The sequence below is a fragment of the Temnothorax nylanderi genome, unplaced genomic scaffold (genome assembly GCF_030848795.1).
Source record: "Temnothorax nylanderi isolate EJ_2023f unplaced genomic scaffold, tnyl_v1.0 TNYL_tig0011_pilon, whole genome shotgun sequence".
Lineage (NCBI taxonomy): Eukaryota > Metazoa > Arthropoda > Insecta > Hymenoptera > Formicidae > Temnothorax > Temnothorax nylanderi.
In genome coordinates this window covers 2,166,016-2,184,889 of record NW_027249073.1, presented here as the reverse complement: position 1 = coordinate 2,184,889, position 18,874 = coordinate 2,166,016, and the positions used below count along the sequence as shown (strand labels likewise).

Below are 18,874 nucleotides of genomic sequence, written 5' to 3'. Positions count from 1 at the left end.
CAAATATTTTTGCAATATTATAAATATATTTACTAATAACAATCACACGTCATCGTCATTTATAACATTGTTTAATCTCATATATACATTATGACTGCAGTCCATTTGATGCTGCAAATGCTCTGAAGGGTTTTTCTTCTTCTTTGTTCATTAAAAGAAAGGAGAAAAAGAATGCTTTCAAAGCATTTATAGTGTTAAGTGGACCGCAGCCTATATCGTCTAATATGATAAATTTATATGAACATATATATATATATATATATATATATATATATATATATATATATATATATACACATACATATATAGATATCATAAAATTTCGTTCATAAACTATTTAACAATAAAAACAATAATGATCATTCTTGATTGATCCGTGATCGGGATTATACGTGCTTTTAGAATAGATCGTGATCTTTCTCTGTCAGGTACATGTCCAAGGAGCAAATCTTATATGCAGAAAAAAAATATTCTGTACAAACACACGCATTTGTATTATGGAATGTAACGTGGACTGTAATATATGCGTAAGAGGAACTACAACACGAAGTCCCCTTTCTCTTTGCGAAAATTATGGAGGCAGGAATGCGTTCTCTAAAAGTATCACGATGTCTCGTATACATATTCATTAGTAGAGTATCTTCAATAGAATTTTGATTGTCAAGAGAATAGTTGATCATCATTGATATTTCTATTTGCATTTTTACCCACTATCATAAAATATATCTAACACGTCCATGATTGAATAAAATATGAAAAAAAGAGTAGAATGCGTGGGTATTGCATAGAGGATGTCTCAAAAGTCGCATGATTAAACCTTAACAAAAAAGATCTTAGCTTAAAATTTTGTTACTAAGAAACTCGTGTCGTTTTACGGTTTCAATTTAATACAATTTTCAATTCAATTTCAAGATTCGATTTTTTATTTTGTATTAATTTCTCTTGTGTGTTTTGATTCCTACTCTAGATTTGCTTTAGGAATTGCGAGGAAAGTGTCCGACTTTTAATACATCCTGCATGCCTTTTAATGCATGCCGCAGTTAATCTGTACGTTCGCCGCGACACTTGAGGCAAGCGTCGATCAACGAAGGAACAAGATCCTTAAGTCTGATCTCGGACAATTCAATCGAGTTTCGAGCTGTAAATGTCACGTACCGTTGTGCGCCCACACACATACACACGCATAAACATACGATCAAACGATAAAGTCGATGTACTGCGTTACGGACTAGTTAAACGCGAGTCTTTTTGTGGCGGACTCATGTTACAGACTAGTTAATCACAAAATCGCAGTGCGTTGCAAAACTGGTGCGAACAATCGTTGTTAAAAACAAACCTGATCTCGTAATCATTAACGTTACATGTAATTAAAACTTACAAAAAGGAGCTCGCAATGAATGCAAAGGACGCTTACACAGCCTTCGAGTTTGAGGATGAAAAAGATATAAATTTTATATCGATTAGCTCGCTATAATTCTTACATTCCGATAACAATATCGAGCAACCGATTAGATCGATGCCTTTAAAACAGCGTCTTCCGACTCTCTGTGAGTGTCGCAACATTTTCAGCATAATGAGAACGTTGACGCCGATAAATAGATGCATATACAATATATACATGCATCTATTTATTGCATTTATAGATGCATGTTGGCACACTGGCATATATAAAGATACCGCTTTAAAGGAGAGACTATCTAAAGCATAGTTATCCCGAAATAAAGTGGAGATTGAAAAATATTTAAAAACTGGAAGACCATGATACATTTCTGGATATCCTCTTTGTCGTTATCGATCGTACGATGATATTCTCATGGACTTGAATGTAGAGACTTCTTACAATAGCATGGAATTTTCAGAAAATGAGGATCATTACGAAAATTCGCAATTTCTTCACAGTTGATATCCTCAACTATGGCGTTTACTATATTTAAAATATTGTAAATATATTGTAAAGAGTCTCCAATTATAGGATTCATGCATCATGTAATACTTAAAATTTGCAAGGATATCTTATCATTAATACACTAAAATAATTTATGTTAACGTTCGAGCCGACCGTGAGTTGTTCGCTTTACTTTTAACGCGGCTTTCCGTGTTCCACGGTGTTATCTCTCGAGATCTTTCGCGCACTTGACTTGCATCTGAATTCGCTGTGTGTCTTTGCAACTTAACGAATGTATCTAACTAGCTTTATCAATCTTCGCCGCTCGTGGCGTCGACCAACGCCGGGTCAGTCTCCCGCGGGGTCTCGTTGTTCGACTTTTTGGCCTTGTGTTCGACGTAGCAGAAGGCCCCCGTACCGAGAAATATAGTCACGAGTAGCACCGCGAGCTGTATATGCAGTCCCGCCTTGGTGGAGTACGAGAAGCTGATGGCCGCCGCGACAGATTGGCAGAATTTAAAGAGAGCGAAGGCCGGCGCGCTCTCTTTGGCGAACATGACGCCCAGCAGCGAGTAGACCTGCGTGTTGAAGCAGGCGTCGCCGAAACCGAGGGTAACACTGCCTATCAGCGCGAGGGGCGGCGAGGGCTTGATGAAGCCTTCATTGTCCGTGTCCCCCCACGGGGCGTCGTTTGGCAGATTCAGGAAGATGCTGACGAAGGCGAACAGATGCACTACCAGACCGGTGATCACCACCGGCCAGCCGCCGCACCTGCCGGATATCTTGGACGCGAGGATACCAAAGATCGCGCCGCCTAAGACCTCGCCGACGCCGATGCCGATGCCGGAGTATCCCACGAAGCTCTTGCGATTGGGGCCCATTTGCTTCACGAAGCCAATGCTGTTGGAATACACGCCGGAGTAGAAGGTGAGCTCGAGACCTGTATAGATGAACGTTAATGACAGGATCAGCATGTTCGACGTGAGAAAGAGTTTGATCGCATCCACGAAGGCACGCCACGCGGTCACCAGCGGTTTTTCGCGTTTTGGTTCCGGCAGGCGCAGCTCTTTGTCGGCGTTCGACACCCCCTCAGCCTCGCCCAACGATAGCTTCTGCGGCGTTTTTCTCAGGACGAGCAGCACCCCTATGCCGATCACCGCAACGCTGGTTAGCACGCTAAATACGATCGTCCGCTGCTCATGGTTGATATTGGGCTTCGTAAAGATTAAGGAGACAAACAGATTGCCGGCGAACTGCGACATCTGGAAAATCGCCCAGAATATACCGGCGTTCCGCGACATGGTCTCATTGTTACTGTTCTCTGTCAGGTATTGCCCGTGACCAGTCCATATCAGGGCGGCGCCGATCCCGACGAGTACGGACATGGTGTACAGCAGGGCTTCGTGCGGATAGAAAAACGAGGCGATGAACAGCACGTAACAGCAGGCGCCCGTGAATATCGCCACCCGTGGCCCGGTCACCGAGATGTACGACGGTGCTAACCAGTTGCAGGTCGCAAACACGGCGTAGATTATGGCCAGGCTGATATAAGCATCAGCCTTGAACTCTCCTTTTGTATCCGTTTTGATGCTGTCCAGGATAGTTTGCTGCGAACAGAGGAGATCGACGTGAGAAGGTCAGCATACTTCTAATACGCTGTTCCTTGCAACGACGTCACGTAAACTTTCTGCGATTCCGTCGAGTTCCTATTGTATTAGATGTATGAAGGTCGGTCACCGTTGGACGACTTATCCATGGCGACCGACTTGGAAATTCCAATTGGAAATAGTCGCGCGTTGCGTGTTATATGTCAGATAGTTTCTCTTTCATATGAATGAGAGACTATTCTGTATCTCATATAGCATTTGCTGTAAGGGCACGTTTCCCAATTTGGGAACTAAGTTTTTCCTTCGTGAATTTAGTTGAACGTCACCTCTCTCTCTCTTTATTATATTTAGTACAAAATGCAGATTTTATTGAAACGAAGTTGACACATATGTATCTGTTTTATTTTAGCATTAAATAGTGGCACAAAAAGTATTTCGGATGATGTCGTTGGAAAGTGACCAAACGAGAAACAGGTAAGAATTCGAAGAATGTTAATAAGAAATAAAGCATCAGAAAGCGCATTGTATTGCATATAGTTCCGGTATCCTTTTTCAGGACTGAAACTGGTTATTCTGTATTTACAAAAACTACAAAAAACAGGACTATATTTACGTTTCAAGGATAACCACAGAATACCAAGTGTGATGTAGGAATATTGCTTTATATTTTTTTGATGTGCCATTAGAAGAATTTGGGATGTTCTGATTTAATGCGCTGCATATTAATTGCCAATCTAAGAGGAAACCTTTCTTCATTTCCTCTTTCTCTTCTTTCTACAATTTCCTCTTTTAAAACAGATAAGGATATATAAAATCATTTCAGAAGGAATTTATCAGGTTGGAAATATCACTCGTGCAATTTTTAAAATAAGGCGAGATACAAAAACATAAAGAAAAAATATAGTCATTTCAATAGGAAAATTGATTAAAATAAATAAGGATCGTTAATGTGCGTTCTAATTAATAATCATTTGGGCAACGGAAGATTCGTAATGAAAGCGCGTTCGCGTTATTCACGATTTCACCTATCGCCACTATCGTATCAGGAGCGAATCGGTCGAACGCAATCGCGTTCTCATAGTTTCAACTACGCTTTCACACATAGGAAAGCATAGTAGCTTTATCTTACGTCGTATTTCCAGATCTGCCGCCAATTATTTCGCGGCGAACATCGTCGAATCTTGTTCGCGCTCGAAAGTTATCAGTAATCGACAGTCGTATCACTATTGGTGATGTAACATGCAACGCATTAGCTTTTCTTTTCATATGCATATTGCGCGCAATATTAACGTCATTACAAGCTGTAAGTTTAAGTAAATTCTGACATCAAAGAAAGAAGCTGCGGATATTTTCGTCGATTTCATCACAATGTATAGATATTTTCTGTTTTTTTTTTTTTATTTAGCTATGTTTATCGCTAATATGATTATCCACATAAGTACAATGTTCTATGTCAAGATAGCGATTGTCAATACGTAAGCGATAATGACAAACAAGGAGGACTTTTCGGTGAGATAACAATATATTTTTTGACGAATATGTTTGTAGCCTCGTTTTCATAAAAATCCGGTGCCAAGTATTCGTACTGATAACGGCGTTCGATAAGATCTGCACTGGTATTGCAAGAGATCGTACAGATAGATGTTTACATAACTTTTACATTATTGACCCCAATGCAACTCTCGAAAGAAATCTATAAGAATTCTAGATAAAGAAAGTGCAGCAAATCTGGGACGTCGTATTTTACTTTTATTACATTATTGCATGTTAATAAAACAATTTCCGTTGCCGATAAGAATAAGTAAAATTTACACGCGTAACGTGTAAATTAAAATACGTCAATAATTCTAAATTTTTCAATTTTTTATTACAAATCTCTTGAAAAGTTCAATGATATTGAAATTACAATTCCATTTATTGAATTTCTTGCTTGTAGAAATAAATGTTACAAATGTTTGTAGATTCTTTAATATCATTATCTATATTTTTCGAAAAATGTTCTTCGGCAAATAAAAGCGTTTATTCTATTTAATTTATTCAGTTAAAAATTATCATAAATCTAAAACGGTACGTGTGTTATCTACGAACTTCTCTTATCTCTTCCGGTAGCTATATATTTTGCATAGCAAAATACATTGTATGACATTAGAAAATTCATGTGTCTTCGCTATTATATTAATTGCAATTAAACTGTTTACACAATCAAAACACATTTATCAGTTAATGAAACATATTTATCGACGGTCGTTTGTGAGTGCAAGTCTATTTCCTTAACTACCGAACGTGTAGTTAAGGAAATATTTGTAGCTAAGAAAATATTTGTAAACCGAGTCTCTTCTTGGCAATGTGTAAGCTGAAGTAATAAATTTATTCTAACTACCGAACGTGTCGCATAGATAACTGACGTTATTCGACGAGGTCTCCTCCTCCTTTCTCTTATATACACGAGACTAAAAGTGAAAGGAGACTGCGTCGTATCTCGTACAGCTGTATCAACTAACGAGGCATTCTGTTTTAGATATTTCTCTGGTCGCGCTATCAGGGGTCCAGGATTTTTTCGTCGAAGCAATGAATTACGCCTGATTGAGCGTCTCGTCTCTCTCCATCCGAGGGAGTCTCTTCGAGAATCCGGAGTCATTATGATCCTCGGTGAATTGCGACACGGCGAAGGGCGACGCGCAAAGTGAATTCGGCGGGAACCGGTTGCGTCGGTTCAGGTTTTCAGTTCAGGATACAATTATCGAGCACGTCTAGGATACATTTCGTTTTTGCGTTGGCGAACTCTCTCTTTCGCCGCACTTTTCGGCAGTCCGTTTCCAGAATTTCGATACAATAGGCAGGAGGATTTCTAGAGTTTCTAATACGAAGTTCCGATGATTAAACGTAAAGAAAGAGGAAGGAACATAGTATCCGTAGTATCAATTTCGTTATGTACAAGAATGTAACACCGTTTTGCCTCGATTGGATACTTCGCATAATTTAATCGGATCTTATTAGACTAAAGCTGATGATGTGTCGACGCCGTCGATTGCCGGACAATCCCCAATTTCCATTCTACGATAATGACCGGCACGTTATCGCTCGAAATTAACGCCGAGTTCAAGTTTACACGAAGCTCAAAGTTTACACGAAGTTTAAAATAACGAGACGTGAAATAATTGGGTCGATAATTAAAGAACCTAAATGCAATTTAATTTAATCACGTGCATATACAACGTAAGCTGCAACTTCCGATGCGCTGCAAGAGGCGATATGAAAAGTAGGTAATCGTGAAATTTCAATTGGAGGATTAATCTTCAAAATCTTTAAAAGAGAGAATTAATATCTTAGCTCTTGAAAGATTAACGTAACCAACTGATGAACTTTTTACGATTAAACGTACAAAATAAAGCTATCTCGCCGCGATTATAAAAACTTTCACGTAAGAGAAGTGCGATAAGATCGCCCAGAATTATACGTTATCTAATTATCGTTATTCGTTATTGTAAGAATTCGTAATTGACATGAATGTCCGTTATTTTCGGTTAATTGTCAAAAATAAACTCTGACATAGCGTTAAGGATACTTAATTTTAAACTAAGTTTTCGAATTACTATTAATTGGCAGAGAACTTTTATTAAGACAAATATTTTAAAAGGCGAGATTACGAAATATCATCGCTCTAAAATCGTATATCTAAAACGACTCTGAAATCTTCGTAAATGATTAACTTTTTCATTATGCAAGTGTTGATTGATCATCTAATATATCTAAATTCTTCTTCTCTTTACAGTTACAGTTACAATTCTTCGCTTTCTCTTGCAAAATTTAAGGGAGGACGGTCCAGAAAATATCACGGTAGAACTCTGAGAGCGCCAGTGATCTAAGCTACGCCACTGTACGGAATATCAGAGTAATCTATGACTTTTGTAGGCTAATCGGACTTGATATCGTTAGCGGCCGGTGAATTCCCGCGCGCGCGGAAACAAAGACCGTTGATCGCGCCGCGGCGATCAATTATTCGTCGCGCGTCGGTGAAAAATTTCACAGATATCGCGTATCCCGAGATACTTCTGAATTATGGAGATAACGGCGGTAATGATTAATAACATTACCAGAGCGGCTCTCTCCAGAACGCGATTCTCGCGCGCTCTCGGATTACCCTCTTACGATATCCCGCGGAATACATTATGTAAGTCTTTTTCAGATAGTGGTACGAGGTATGAAGTTCGGAAGATCATTCATAAAAAGAAACAAGCGAAAAGCAATTATGCAAGAGGACTGAGCGGCTAAATATTGTTATTATATCCTGAAACAATACTCCCCCAGGGAACAATTTCAGGTCGCGCAGATAAAGTAACAATTACGAAATGTTAAAAGAGCTAAGACAAAAAAAACTCGGAGAGTCAAATCATAGAGATAGAGGTAACGTAAACAAATTCATGTATTAAATATGAGGGAAAAAGACAAAAAAGAGAGAAAGAGAGCGACGAGAGAACTTAACGTTCCTATAATAGCGATAGTATTTAAAAGAATCAACGATTTTTTTCTCTTTATCTTTAGAATCTTACAAAAGAATCGTCTCTAGTCGTCCGGCAGTCCTATTCTGTAACTCTTAACGACAGTGCTATCGTTATATTGCCGTTGCGAAGCTTTTTTACCATATATTATACCAGCGCAACGCCAATATAATGATAACGACACTGTCGTTAAGAATTGCAGAATCAGGACCCGGAAATTGTTTAGGTCTCATCCAGGCATCGGTTGGCTTTTGAGGGAGAAAGCTTTAATATGTATGTAATGATTATTCACAGATCGCAGAAGTTTCGCAATGCAGAAAATAGTCGATAATGCTATCGTGTAATTTACAGGCGTTCCAGCCTCGCGACCGACCGGTTAGCTCTTTGCCTTTTGTGGTACTTTCTAAACCACGCGACTAATCGACTATCTGTACTTTCTAGGATTTTACAGACTAATGAGAATGTTTTATTTGCGTCGCAGCGGTTAAACGTAAAATGGAAGTCAAATCGTTTGATATCGAGGCGTCCAGCGAAATTAATTTCCCGTTCGTTCTGCCTCTTTTTCTCTCTCTGAACTAAAATCACGTTCGCTCTCCCGCATCGAGTGTTACTACCTTTGGGTGTTCGTCAACGTGGAACACGTGGACACGGAAAAGCGAAAGTAATTCAGACAAATCGCTTACGTTTGAACGTTTAATACTCGCTTCTATCAATATAGATCAACTTTAATCTCGGTTTAACTTACCTTTTATTTTTTCTATTTCTTAAAACTAAAAAAAAAAAGAACAAATTGGGCCGAGATTAAAGTTAATTTATATATTAGTAGAAATAGACGTAAATGCCACGGAGAAACCTCCACCTCGAGCTCGCTGGAAAAGGGATCTCAACGTTGATCACCTAATATTATCCAATCATCGTTGATCCGAGAGTGCCTGTGTCAGAGGGAATGAAAGATCGTGTGGCAAATAACGTTTTTCCACGTTCAAACGTTAGAATTGCAAAAATGCATCGTTTTAAAACCAGAGAAATCTTTATTACGCTGTATTTATTAAAAGCAAGTTATTTCTCGAATTTTATTGCTTTATTTATTATATATTTTTTAGTTTTACACATAATGATTGTCTCAAAGTAAATAGACTTCGATTTGAATCACGCATTACTTCACCGCGGATAAAACTAATTATACGTTTCGTCGATCGTGTTGTAAAAAACGTTTTTCCACGTTCCAGCGTTTTGGAATTGCAAAAATGCATTGTTTCAAAACCAGAGCAATCTTTATTACGCCGTGTTTATTGAAAGCAAATCACTTCTCGAATTTGATTGCTTATTATATATTTTTCAATTTTGCAAAATGATTGTCTCAAAGTAATTTTAAAATAATAAATATAGAACAATTATTTATGTCCGTTTAATCACGCATTACTTCACTGCGGATAAAGCTAATTATAGATACTTTGTCGATCGTGTTGTAGAAAACGTTTTCCCACGTTCAAACGTTTGGAATTGCAAAAATACAGTGATATGCAGTGAAAACGAGTTAAAATCAGAAGAGCCTTTATTACCCAGCCTGTGTTTATTAAAAGCAAATCACTTCTCGAATTTCATTGCTCAGCAGTTACATATTTTTCATTTTTACAAATTGATTATCTCATAATAGACTTCGATTCTAAAATAAATATAGGATAATTATTTGTGTCCGTTTTTAATCACGCATTTCCTCACCGCAGATAAAGCTAATTATACATTTCGTCGATCGATTGCGTAACGAAGATCGTTTCTAATCTCGCAATAAGCGTATCCCGCGTATATTAAACATCTCTTACGATGTGAAATTGTTAACGATAAATTTGTTTTCAGGGCGAACACATTGGATTATTGCGCCCCGAAAAGAAACAAATTTCTAACTCGCAGGGATACAATCGCAGATTTATCGAGCGATCGCTGACATAGCGCGCATTGCCGCTACCTGTCGTAATTAGAATACAAACCGTTTCTAAATCAGGTATCGCTTCGAGAGTGATCGAGGGACCTTTCAAGAAGTTAAAAGAAAGCTCGCGACGCAAAGACCCGTCTCCGTTCGTACGTAAAAGTCTATTTTTCTACTCCGAACGAATCGATCCATCATCTCGAGTGAGTCGCAGTTTACGCGACAATGGAAAACGCGGAAATGCCACGACGCAAGCACGATAATAATAATAATAATAACATCGATAACAATTATGTGCGGCGCTCTTGCCTCACCTCTATATTGCCCATCGTTTGAAACGCCGTGAAGACCAGCATGAATCCCACGCTGAGGAGAATCACGTTCAAAGTGGAACGATTCATGATGATCGCTGGACGGTGTCACGGTTTACGTCGTGTATACCTGTCGCGCGTGCGACACGGGAGTGATTCGCGTTTTGCGCGCGGCCTCAAAGCGGACTAAGTACTCGTCGACGGCTCCCAACGGCTCCGATACCGATACTGTTGACCGCTGTTGACAGACGCCAGACGGTGGCCGCATGGGCGGTAGAGGAGAAACCCCGCGCGAGCGACAGCGCCGTGCCTGGCATGTTGCTGTAAAAAGAAAAAACAGCTGACGTCGTGAAGTTGGCGGCGAGTCGCGCGGCGCGCGACGACGGTCTATCGATCGCCGATAAGTCGCTCTTGGTCCTCGACCGACAATCGAGTTTTGTTCGATACGCCATCGATCAATTAATCGATCACCTTGGACGAGTCTGCGGGGCGAGGGGGCGAGATCGCACTGATCGCAGGCGAGCGACTTTTGCGCGGGTTTGACGTTTCAGACGTTTGACGGATCTATGATCTATCAGCCGTGCGCTATCGCGAAAAGAGCACGCGACGGAGAGGGAGAGACCGAACGGTCGAAGAAAGAAAGAGGAAGGAGAGAGAATCGAGTCGCAAAAGCCGAGTGTGGGAGACGGTAGGTGCGCGGGGAGGCGGTCGCCTGATGCGACGAGCTTCAGGCCGATCGTGCCGAGGTGAAGCGCGAAGTTCGCCGCGTTACCCGACGAAGAGGACGCTTAAAACGCTCGACTAGCGTGACGTAAGAGTGCGTAAGAGCGCCACGGCCACGGTCCCACTCGCACGTCGCACGTCGCCGGGCGTCGGGACGTTTCCTCTGAATCCGAGCGAACGCGAACGTTTGCTCTCGTCTATTAAAATCCGGAGAAAGAGGGAGAGTGGCGAGAGAGAGAGAGAAAGGAAGAGAGGAAGAGAAGGACGGCGAAGAAGTGTTCAGATTCACTGGATTCACCTAACCCAAATCGATCGGCGCGACCGGGCGAGGCGCTGAGTCGCTGACTCGGATCGCTCTTTTATCGCCGGATCTTATCGATGGTGCGCGAGAACCGATCGGCCGCGAGCGCGTCGACTCTCAGCGCCGGCCGTGAGATCATCGCGCAAACATTATGACGGACGCTCGCCCTTGCCGCGACACGAAGGACCCTCCCTGCCCGTCCCGCGCTCTACCACCGTCGCCGCCGCGCGAACACGGCGAGGGAGTCGCGGAGGATGCGCGAGCGTGAGCGCGAGTCGCGAGGCGTCGGTGTGTAGAAAAAGCCCTGTCTGCGGGGGGATCCGGACCGGACCGGACGACGGGTTCGATTTTTCGACCGAGTCACGACACTCTCTCACGACCGCCCCAGCCAACCATGAAGAAGCAGTTTTTCCGGGTGAAGCAGCTCGCCGATCAGAGGTTCTCCAGGTAGCCGAGCACAGAACCGCCCAGCCCGCATGACTGTTGCTTCTAATTTTATCTATTGCTGTATTACGCCCGTGCTGTATCGCTTCAAGTATCATGCGCTTTTCCTTTTTTTTTTTTTTACAATAGATTATAAGGGTTGCTGTATGACTCATTCGATTTGACGTTAAAGCCTCGTCTAAGTAGATGAATCTTTTTTTTGGAGTATAATATGTTAGAATTGTCGACGGATTACGTTCTGGTAGAAAACACATACCCATCGTGATCAGTCGTGAATCGTGATAAATGGAACAAAAATAGACCTTGAAATTACTTATATTGGGTAGATTAGAAGTGATAAAATAAAGATTGCGAAAGATAAAAGATAAGATCTTCTTGGTATCAAATATACAATATCTCAGTGAAAGTTTATTTCTCGTGCGAACAGAGCTGGTAAGACGGAGGTGTTGACGGATGATCTGGTGGCTGCTGACAAGCATGTTGAACAGATCAGACTAGCTCTCACCGGTCTCAGCAAAAGACTCGGAAATCCGCCGAACCAAACCATCACTCAAGATCCGGCTCTTAAGGAGAAACGTCTGGTAAATAGATGAATTATATTAAAGGATTCAAATTATTAACTGTAAAATTTGGAATATACTCGTTACAGATTCTTTATATCCAGTGCTTTTGTTGTAAGATTCATTAAATGGTCGTTAAATATTACATTTTTATTTCTTAGAAAAAATGCCCCGAGTACACACTCGGGCAAACCATGTTGGAGAACGCCGGCGAGGACGGTCTCATGAGTTTCACGCTGGTAGAGTGTGGGCGAGTGCAGATGTCGTTGGCTAACGAAGCCGTGGAACATGAGGCTAAAGTCGAACAATATGTGGCCGCCCCGCTGCAACATATTTTAGACACTGATGTACCAAATATATTGAAGTATAGGAGAAACTTGCAACGTCTTATTTTGGACATGGACAGCGCCAAAACGAGATACTTCCAAGCGATTAAACACAGTACTGGTAATGATCGTTATATTTCAAATCGTTGTCTCAAATTTTTTTTAATTGAGGTATTCGCAGCACGAATAATATGTGAAGAATACTGAAACTTTGAGCCTATCATCTTTGTTTTGATTATTTGATACATTGTTATTTCTTCAAGTCATTTTTTATTCACATTATATGAGTGTTTGATATAATCTGTGTTTACTATAGATTTGGAAAATTATTTAATATATTATTTCTTGAAATCATATTTTATTCATACTATATAAATGTTCAATATAATCTGTGTTTACTAGATTTGAAAAATTATAATCTAAAATAGTTGAACTTTATGCAGGTGCAGGCGCAACAAAGATAGAAAGCTTGAGGGAAGAATTAGAAGATGCCGAATTGAAAGTTGAGCAATGCCGAGATCAATTGGCCGCAGAGATGTTCCAGCTTATGTCGCGAGAGACTGAACTAGCTCAGACGATTATTCAGTATATAAAACTTCAACGAGCGTATCATGAAAGTGCATTGCATTGTCTTGAAGATCTTATACCCACAATGGAGAGCTATATTAGTAAGTTTACGCGCTTTTTACAATACAATTATAAAGATGTTGGTAAAGATCGTGACAAATTGATACGATTCGTAAACGAAAGCGAAAGGTGCTTATACTACGATCGCAATTGCAGATGATAACGAAATGAAGCCAGTATACGGATATCCTCTTGAAGAGCACCTTAGGGTAACAAACAGAAAAATCGCACTGCCCATACAACTGTGTGTATCCGCGTTACTGCGTCTGGGTATAGAGGAGGAAGGCCTTTTTAGAATAGCTGGCGCCGCCTCGAAATCACGACGAATCAAGTTGAGCCTGGACGCCTGCTGTCTCAATTTAACGACAGCCCTTGAATACAAAGATCCACATGTTATTGCTGGCGCGTTGAAATCATACTTACGGGAATTGCCGGAGCCTTTATTGACGTACAAGTAAGTATTACATCTAATCAAGATCAATAACTGTCACTATATGACGTCTGTGATTACTCAGATTGTATCCCGAATGGATGGCTGCTGCAAAAATCTCGCACAGCGACATGAGATTACGAGCTCTCTGGGAAGTATTATATAAGTTACCACCGGCAAACCTAGAAAACCTCAGGTTTTTAATTAAGTTTCTAGCTGTGCTCACGAAGAATCAAGATGTAAATAAAATGACGCCGCAGAACATCGCTATCGTCATCGCGCCAAATCTGATTTGGAGTCCGCAAGAGGACGCAAATACAATAGTGTAAGCAATTCTTTCTTCGACATGCACGTATATGTTTTAAGTATTAAAGTTTAACGGACGATTAACACAGTGTTAGAAAAGTTGCTTACGTTTCCGTTGTTTGCAGGATGAACATGAGTACAGCGAACAACTCTAGTCTTATAGTAGACCAATTAATTACATATGCGGATTGGTTCTTCCCCGGCGAGATGGATTTTGATCGCGATCTGGAAATCGGGATCGTTAACGATACGGAACATCAGACCATCGGTATGCGCCGTTGCGTATCCAACAGTAGTCTCAGCGATCACGGCGAGAGCCCGACGCAGGGCAGCCCGAAGCCAGCGGCACGTCGGAAGAATAAACCGGCGCCGACACCGCCGGGCGGCAATACTCCGGATCGGCACGATAAACCGCCGCCGACACCGGACAAACCACCGAGAGCCTTGACATCTACTCTGAATCGATCAACGTATAAAAGCCAAAAGCACGAAGTGAATACCGAATTGATACGACACGACAGCTACGTGGAGAAATACGAGAAGCATCCGGAGACGGATGCAAAATCGCAGTCAGTCTCAGAATCGATTCCGACGGATGTTCATCCTGACGATGATCCCGAGCGGTTGCAAGAGACCGTCGTTCACCAAAGTGAAGTCTTCAATTACAATGAAGCGGACAAAAGTGTTCCAGAACTGGAGAAATGCGATGCGAAAGTAAATGTGCCGAGTGCAAAAGAGAAACCAAATGGGAACTCGTCCGACAATACGAGTGTTGCTAAAATAATTACAGAGATGGAGCATAACGAGACTATAGTGCAGAGACCAAAACCAGTGCCTACGGAGAAGCCATCCACATTGGAAAGGAGAAGACCGGTCGCAGCACCGAGAAGTATAACGAATATTGTACATAACACAGGTGAAATATTGTTTCTTAATGTTACTCTGATTCGTTAACCCTTTTTGCTTGGTTATGACGTTTAATACCTGTGTTCAATTTTAGCGGAAGAAGGAGTGGAGTTGCGTAAAAAGTCAGATAGCAATACGCATATAATACCGAATGACAGAAGCAGTAAACCGGCGATACCCGAGCGACCGCCCGGCTTAATTCGTCCGTCGAGTCTTATCAGGCAGCAGCCGCGTTCTACTAATGAGAATACAGAGACCGATCCAGGGGTAAGTAAAGATGATTTAACGCAATCAATTCACTTCGTCTGTACAAATATATGATAATTATTTATAACAAATGTAGTTACTACGGGTGGACAACAAATAAACACTGCCTGGATATTACATTTTGAGATTACGTAAGCTACATGTGAAGTAAAAGCTGTGCACCGTCTGATTCGAAGCTTTCTCACACGTGCCTATTCGCTTTCTATTCGCATTCTTTATTATGTATTCCGTTATATAATAATCTACAAGACTAAGTCCTTTTTTTTTCTTAAATCGTCTACAGCCTTTAACCCTGGAACGGGCTCACGTGTATTCCGTGGACAAACAGCAGGTCAGTATAATACAAGTGCGTGGGGGGAACAACGCCATCCCGGGCGAGAGCACTGGCAACACGGCAACTTCGAACTTGCAGAGAAGCCCAAGCGTGGGTAGCAGGCCGTCGTCAATGTCGTTGTACGGCACCGAACGCCCGGAGAAGCCCGAGAGGCCGGACGCGCCGCACGAGCAAGCGAAGGCGCACACACGCACCAGATCGGAAGGTAATATTATAGACGTCCAAACGCAGACCAACACGGTGGTGACGGTCCTCAAGTCGCCGCAGCAGAAGCCAGCCTCGCCGAGGGTTCACCAGCGACCACCGAGGCCACAGCCGCCGCCACCGCCGCCACCCACTGCACGACCTAAATCGGATCAAGAGAGTACCAATCTCTAGCAAAGCACGGTACGAAGCAAGAGGCAAACGCGATCTTGAGAGGACACTCGAGGATTCACCGATTTATTGCAGTTGAGAACGCAGTTTTACACGTGACGATATGTCACCGATGAAAAGTGGATACGGATTGTAAAAAGTTAAATGGAAATCTTCGTTTGAATGAAAAAGCATCGTGATCGTATTTATACAAAGGAACAACCGAACGTCCGTTTGTTTCGGTTGATTGAAAACGAGGCGATCGTATTCGTAAGTTTGATATAAGATTCGGACACAGAGTTACTCTATTTTTTTTCCGTGATCTCCCTATTTGTACGACCTCTTATTATATCTCGACGGATAATCCTTCGAAGAGCATTCTGACAATTGCCATTATACGAAAACGAGAGGAGGATCCAAGTGTGCATTTGGACGTTTTTAAAGGTGTTTTGCATTCGGCAGCTGTTAGCACGCTGCGTGTGTGTGTTGTTTCCAAACCGTTTTAGGTACATATCTAATTTCGTAATCAATCATAATATTTTTGCAGCCTATTATCAATTTTTATACTTATTGCGAATAAGGAGAAACGAATTCTAAGAGTAAGAACACTTCGCATCTTCACCGTAAGCATACAAGCGCACAAGACTCGGTGCGCTTAATACACGTGAAAATATAATTACAGGATTGACTTCAACTCGCGAAACGTTAAATGACAGCATTTGCGCTCACAGTACGAATTTTCAACCGATACGTCCATTGAGAGAAAAAACGAATTAATGTACGAGATGACCGACATGATCAATATGTTGGAATTGATTCAACGGGTGATATTTATTAGTGAAGATTGTTTGTTAATCGTTATGAAACGCTGGAAGAGATGAACGTATCCTTTATATTCGACCGATTTGACGTGCGACCCTGAATTATTGTTAATACCTAAGATTCGAAAGAACTTTTAATATAGTTAAAGAATTCATTTTTACATGTTTAAATCACGGTATATTTCTATGCAATGAACTCGTGATCCCGAATTATCAGACTAACAAGGAAACCCACGGAAGTGTCCCCTTCCAATTTTGATGAGTTTTTAGTATGTTGTTCTCTAGATGAAAATAAGAAACACGTATTTTTTTATTTTAAAGTACTTTAAAACAATGACCACAAATTTTTTTATATCACACGTGCGTGGAAAGTGGCCCATTACGCGCGTGTTTTTTGTGCGACAAATAGCCAATTCCACACACCACTCGAAACAGTGCGGTAATGCTCTTCAAACCATTACCGCACTGTTTCGAGTGGTGTGTGGAATTGGCTATTTGTCACACAAAAAACACGCGCGTAATGGGCCACTTTCCACGCACGTGTGATATAAAATAGTGTGTGTAACACGTGCGGGTTGAAAATTGGACACGCGTGCGGGTGATCGCACTCGCCTTCGGCTCGTGCGTCCACTCCGCACCCGTGTCCAATTTTCAACTTCCCGCACTTGTTACACAAATAACTATAAAATTTTTAATTTTTATAAAAATAAAAAAAAATTAAAATGAAAAAATTTTTATTTTGTCATTATTCTAAAGTGCTCTTCAAACCATTCAACTTTTGCTTAAAAATGTTTTTCTCTCTTTTATAGTTTCGGAAATATTCGGCTCGAAAGAGGAAAGCCGATTTTTTTCAAAGAGGTTTCATCCCCTAAACACGCGTATGGCCACGTATAAAAAAAAATGTTTTGGGGATACGTATGTCGATGTCGATCATGGACGATAGTGATGGAGAGGAGTGTATGGTTGGATGTAACGATGGTATGTGGAGGATGCGTCCCCAAAAATACCATGCGACTCTCTGCGAGTCGCGATGGTGTGCCACTCCACTATATGCCCGCCTAACTCTTGTCGTCCGAGGAGATCGTCGGTGAGAGTGTCGATCAGGGCAATGAATATTGCTGTCGAATTTGTTAACATATTTACGTCGGCGCGGTCGAGCGCTCGCGAGAAAACGTGGCTAATTACTGTGTTGCCATCTTGGTAGGGGCGCGCGCGGCCACCACAATGTGTCCCTTATTTTCATCTAGAGAACAACATACTAAAAGCTCATCAAAATCGGACGGGGACATTTCCCGGGGTTTCCTTATAAGATGATCGCGCCGAAAGGTTGCGTATGCATATATGTCGTACACATATGTATCTACAAGAGATTTGTCAATCGTATGATTATTATTATATTCTCATATATAATATTAATAGGATATCAAATTTATGATTTTACTTTCCTAAAAATTATATACGTAAATTTTTAATTTTTAGCTAGCAATTTAATCGAGCAGCGTTAATATTTTGGATTCCATTTTTATGGCGTTTTTCGCCGAACTTTCGTTTTGTAACACGGGCAAAAGATCTCGAGTTTGTTGTATTTTGTTTCATTGAGAATGCTAGATTTGTCAAATTTAAGAAATTAGCATATGGTTAACATTCATTACTTATATATAATATACATAGACTAATATATATCTTGATATTAAACGATTAAAGATTCGAGAATAATTCAAAGTATGTATATTTGTTAAAAGTTTTTTTGTTTAAAATTTCGTGCAATGAATCAATAAAGTTTTTATTTTACAATGAAATCAACACGATGAAATGGTTATCCGTTAAGAAAATAAAAATGCAGTATTATTGAATATTTAATTATGGATAAAAAGATAGATATAATACGTTAACGATGATTATATTTTATGAAATTGTAAGAAATAGAGTTTATCAGAGTAATGACGCGAAACAGACTTCCAAATTATATAATTGACAAAAGCTGACATTGTTTTTTTGTAATTTTTTTAGATTTCAGTTTATTTGTTGCTACAGATAACAAACCTTGCATTCTCTACAAATTTCCGCTTATTTTATAATCGGTATCGCTCGCAACATTAATTAGGCAGCGAGTGAATTATAAAAATCTAGTTAATGACAAATCACGCATTTACCTAAGGTGTGCTTAGGCTGTGAATGTAATGGACTATTAGAGGAGTTTATTTGTACATAAATAAAGATTTACTCTATTAGAATGGCGAGTGGAT

The 18,874-nt window shown here is 40.7% G+C and overlaps 2 protein-coding genes across 5 annotated transcripts; one reads left to right on the top strand and one right to left on the bottom strand.

Annotated features, from left to right (window-relative positions):
- Positions 1 to 4: 4 nt before the first annotated feature.
- LOC139767718 (UNC93-like protein MFSD11) lies at positions 5 to 10,791 on the bottom strand. Of its 2 annotated transcripts, XM_071697305.1 has the most exons (3): positions 10,701 to 10,791; positions 10,233 to 10,550; positions 5 to 3,492 (listed from the first exon to the last, which is right to left on the bottom strand). In XM_071697305.1, the coding sequence occupies exons 2-3, from the start codon at positions 10,317 to 10,319 to the stop codon at positions 2,197 to 2,199; spliced, it is 1,383 nt and encodes a 460-aa protein (XP_071553406.1). In that variant the 5' UTR covers positions 10,320 to 10,550; positions 10,701 to 10,791; the 3' UTR covers positions 5 to 2,196. The 2 variants fall into 2 exon arrangements, with proteins under 2 accessions (XP_071553406.1, XP_071553407.1); XM_071697306.1 differs by lacking the exon at positions 10,701 to 10,791 and having other exon boundaries at positions 10,233 to 10,567.
- Positions 10,792 to 10,988: 197 nt separating this feature from the next.
- LOC139767711 (rho GTPase-activating protein 44) lies at positions 10,989 to 18,862 on the top strand. Of its 3 annotated transcripts, none has more exons than XM_071697286.1 (10): positions 10,989 to 11,700; positions 12,125 to 12,278; positions 12,419 to 12,704; positions 13,027 to 13,251; positions 13,367 to 13,664; positions 13,726 to 13,965; positions 14,072 to 14,862; positions 14,947 to 15,119; positions 15,403 to 15,450; positions 15,532 to 18,862. In XM_071697286.1, the coding sequence occupies exons 1-10, from the start codon at positions 11,648 to 11,650 to the stop codon at positions 15,829 to 15,831; spliced, it is 2,568 nt and encodes an 855-aa protein (XP_071553387.1). In that variant the 5' UTR covers positions 10,989 to 11,647; the 3' UTR covers positions 15,832 to 18,862. The 3 variants fall into 3 exon arrangements, with proteins under 3 accessions (XP_071553387.1, XP_071553388.1, XP_071553385.1); XM_071697287.1 differs by adding an exon at positions 15,196 to 15,250 and having other exon boundaries at positions 15,403 to 15,534; XM_071697284.1 differs by having other exon boundaries at positions 15,403 to 18,862.
- The last annotated feature ends 12 nt before the right edge of the window (positions 18,863 to 18,874 follow it).

Coding starts and splice junctions, on each gene's coding strand:
- LOC139767718 (XM_071697305.1), bottom strand. CDS start 10,319: ATGAATCGTTCCACTTTGAACGTGATTCTCCTCAGCGTGGGATTCATG. Junction 3,493..10,232: donor AAACGATGGGCAATATAGAG/GTGAGGCAAGAG, acceptor CTCTGTTCGCAG/CAAACTATCCTGGACAGCAT.
- LOC139767711 (XM_071697284.1), top strand. CDS start 11,648: ATGAAGAAGCAGTTTTTCCGGGTGAAGCAGCTCGCCGATCAGAGGTTC. Junction 12,279..12,418: donor CTCTTAAGGAGAAACGTCTG/GTAAATAGATGA, acceptor TTTATTTCTTAG/AAAAAATGCCCCGAGTACAC. Junction 14,863..14,946: donor GAATATTGTACATAACACAG/GTGAAATATTGT, acceptor GTTCAATTTTAG/CGGAAGAAGGAGTGGAGTTG.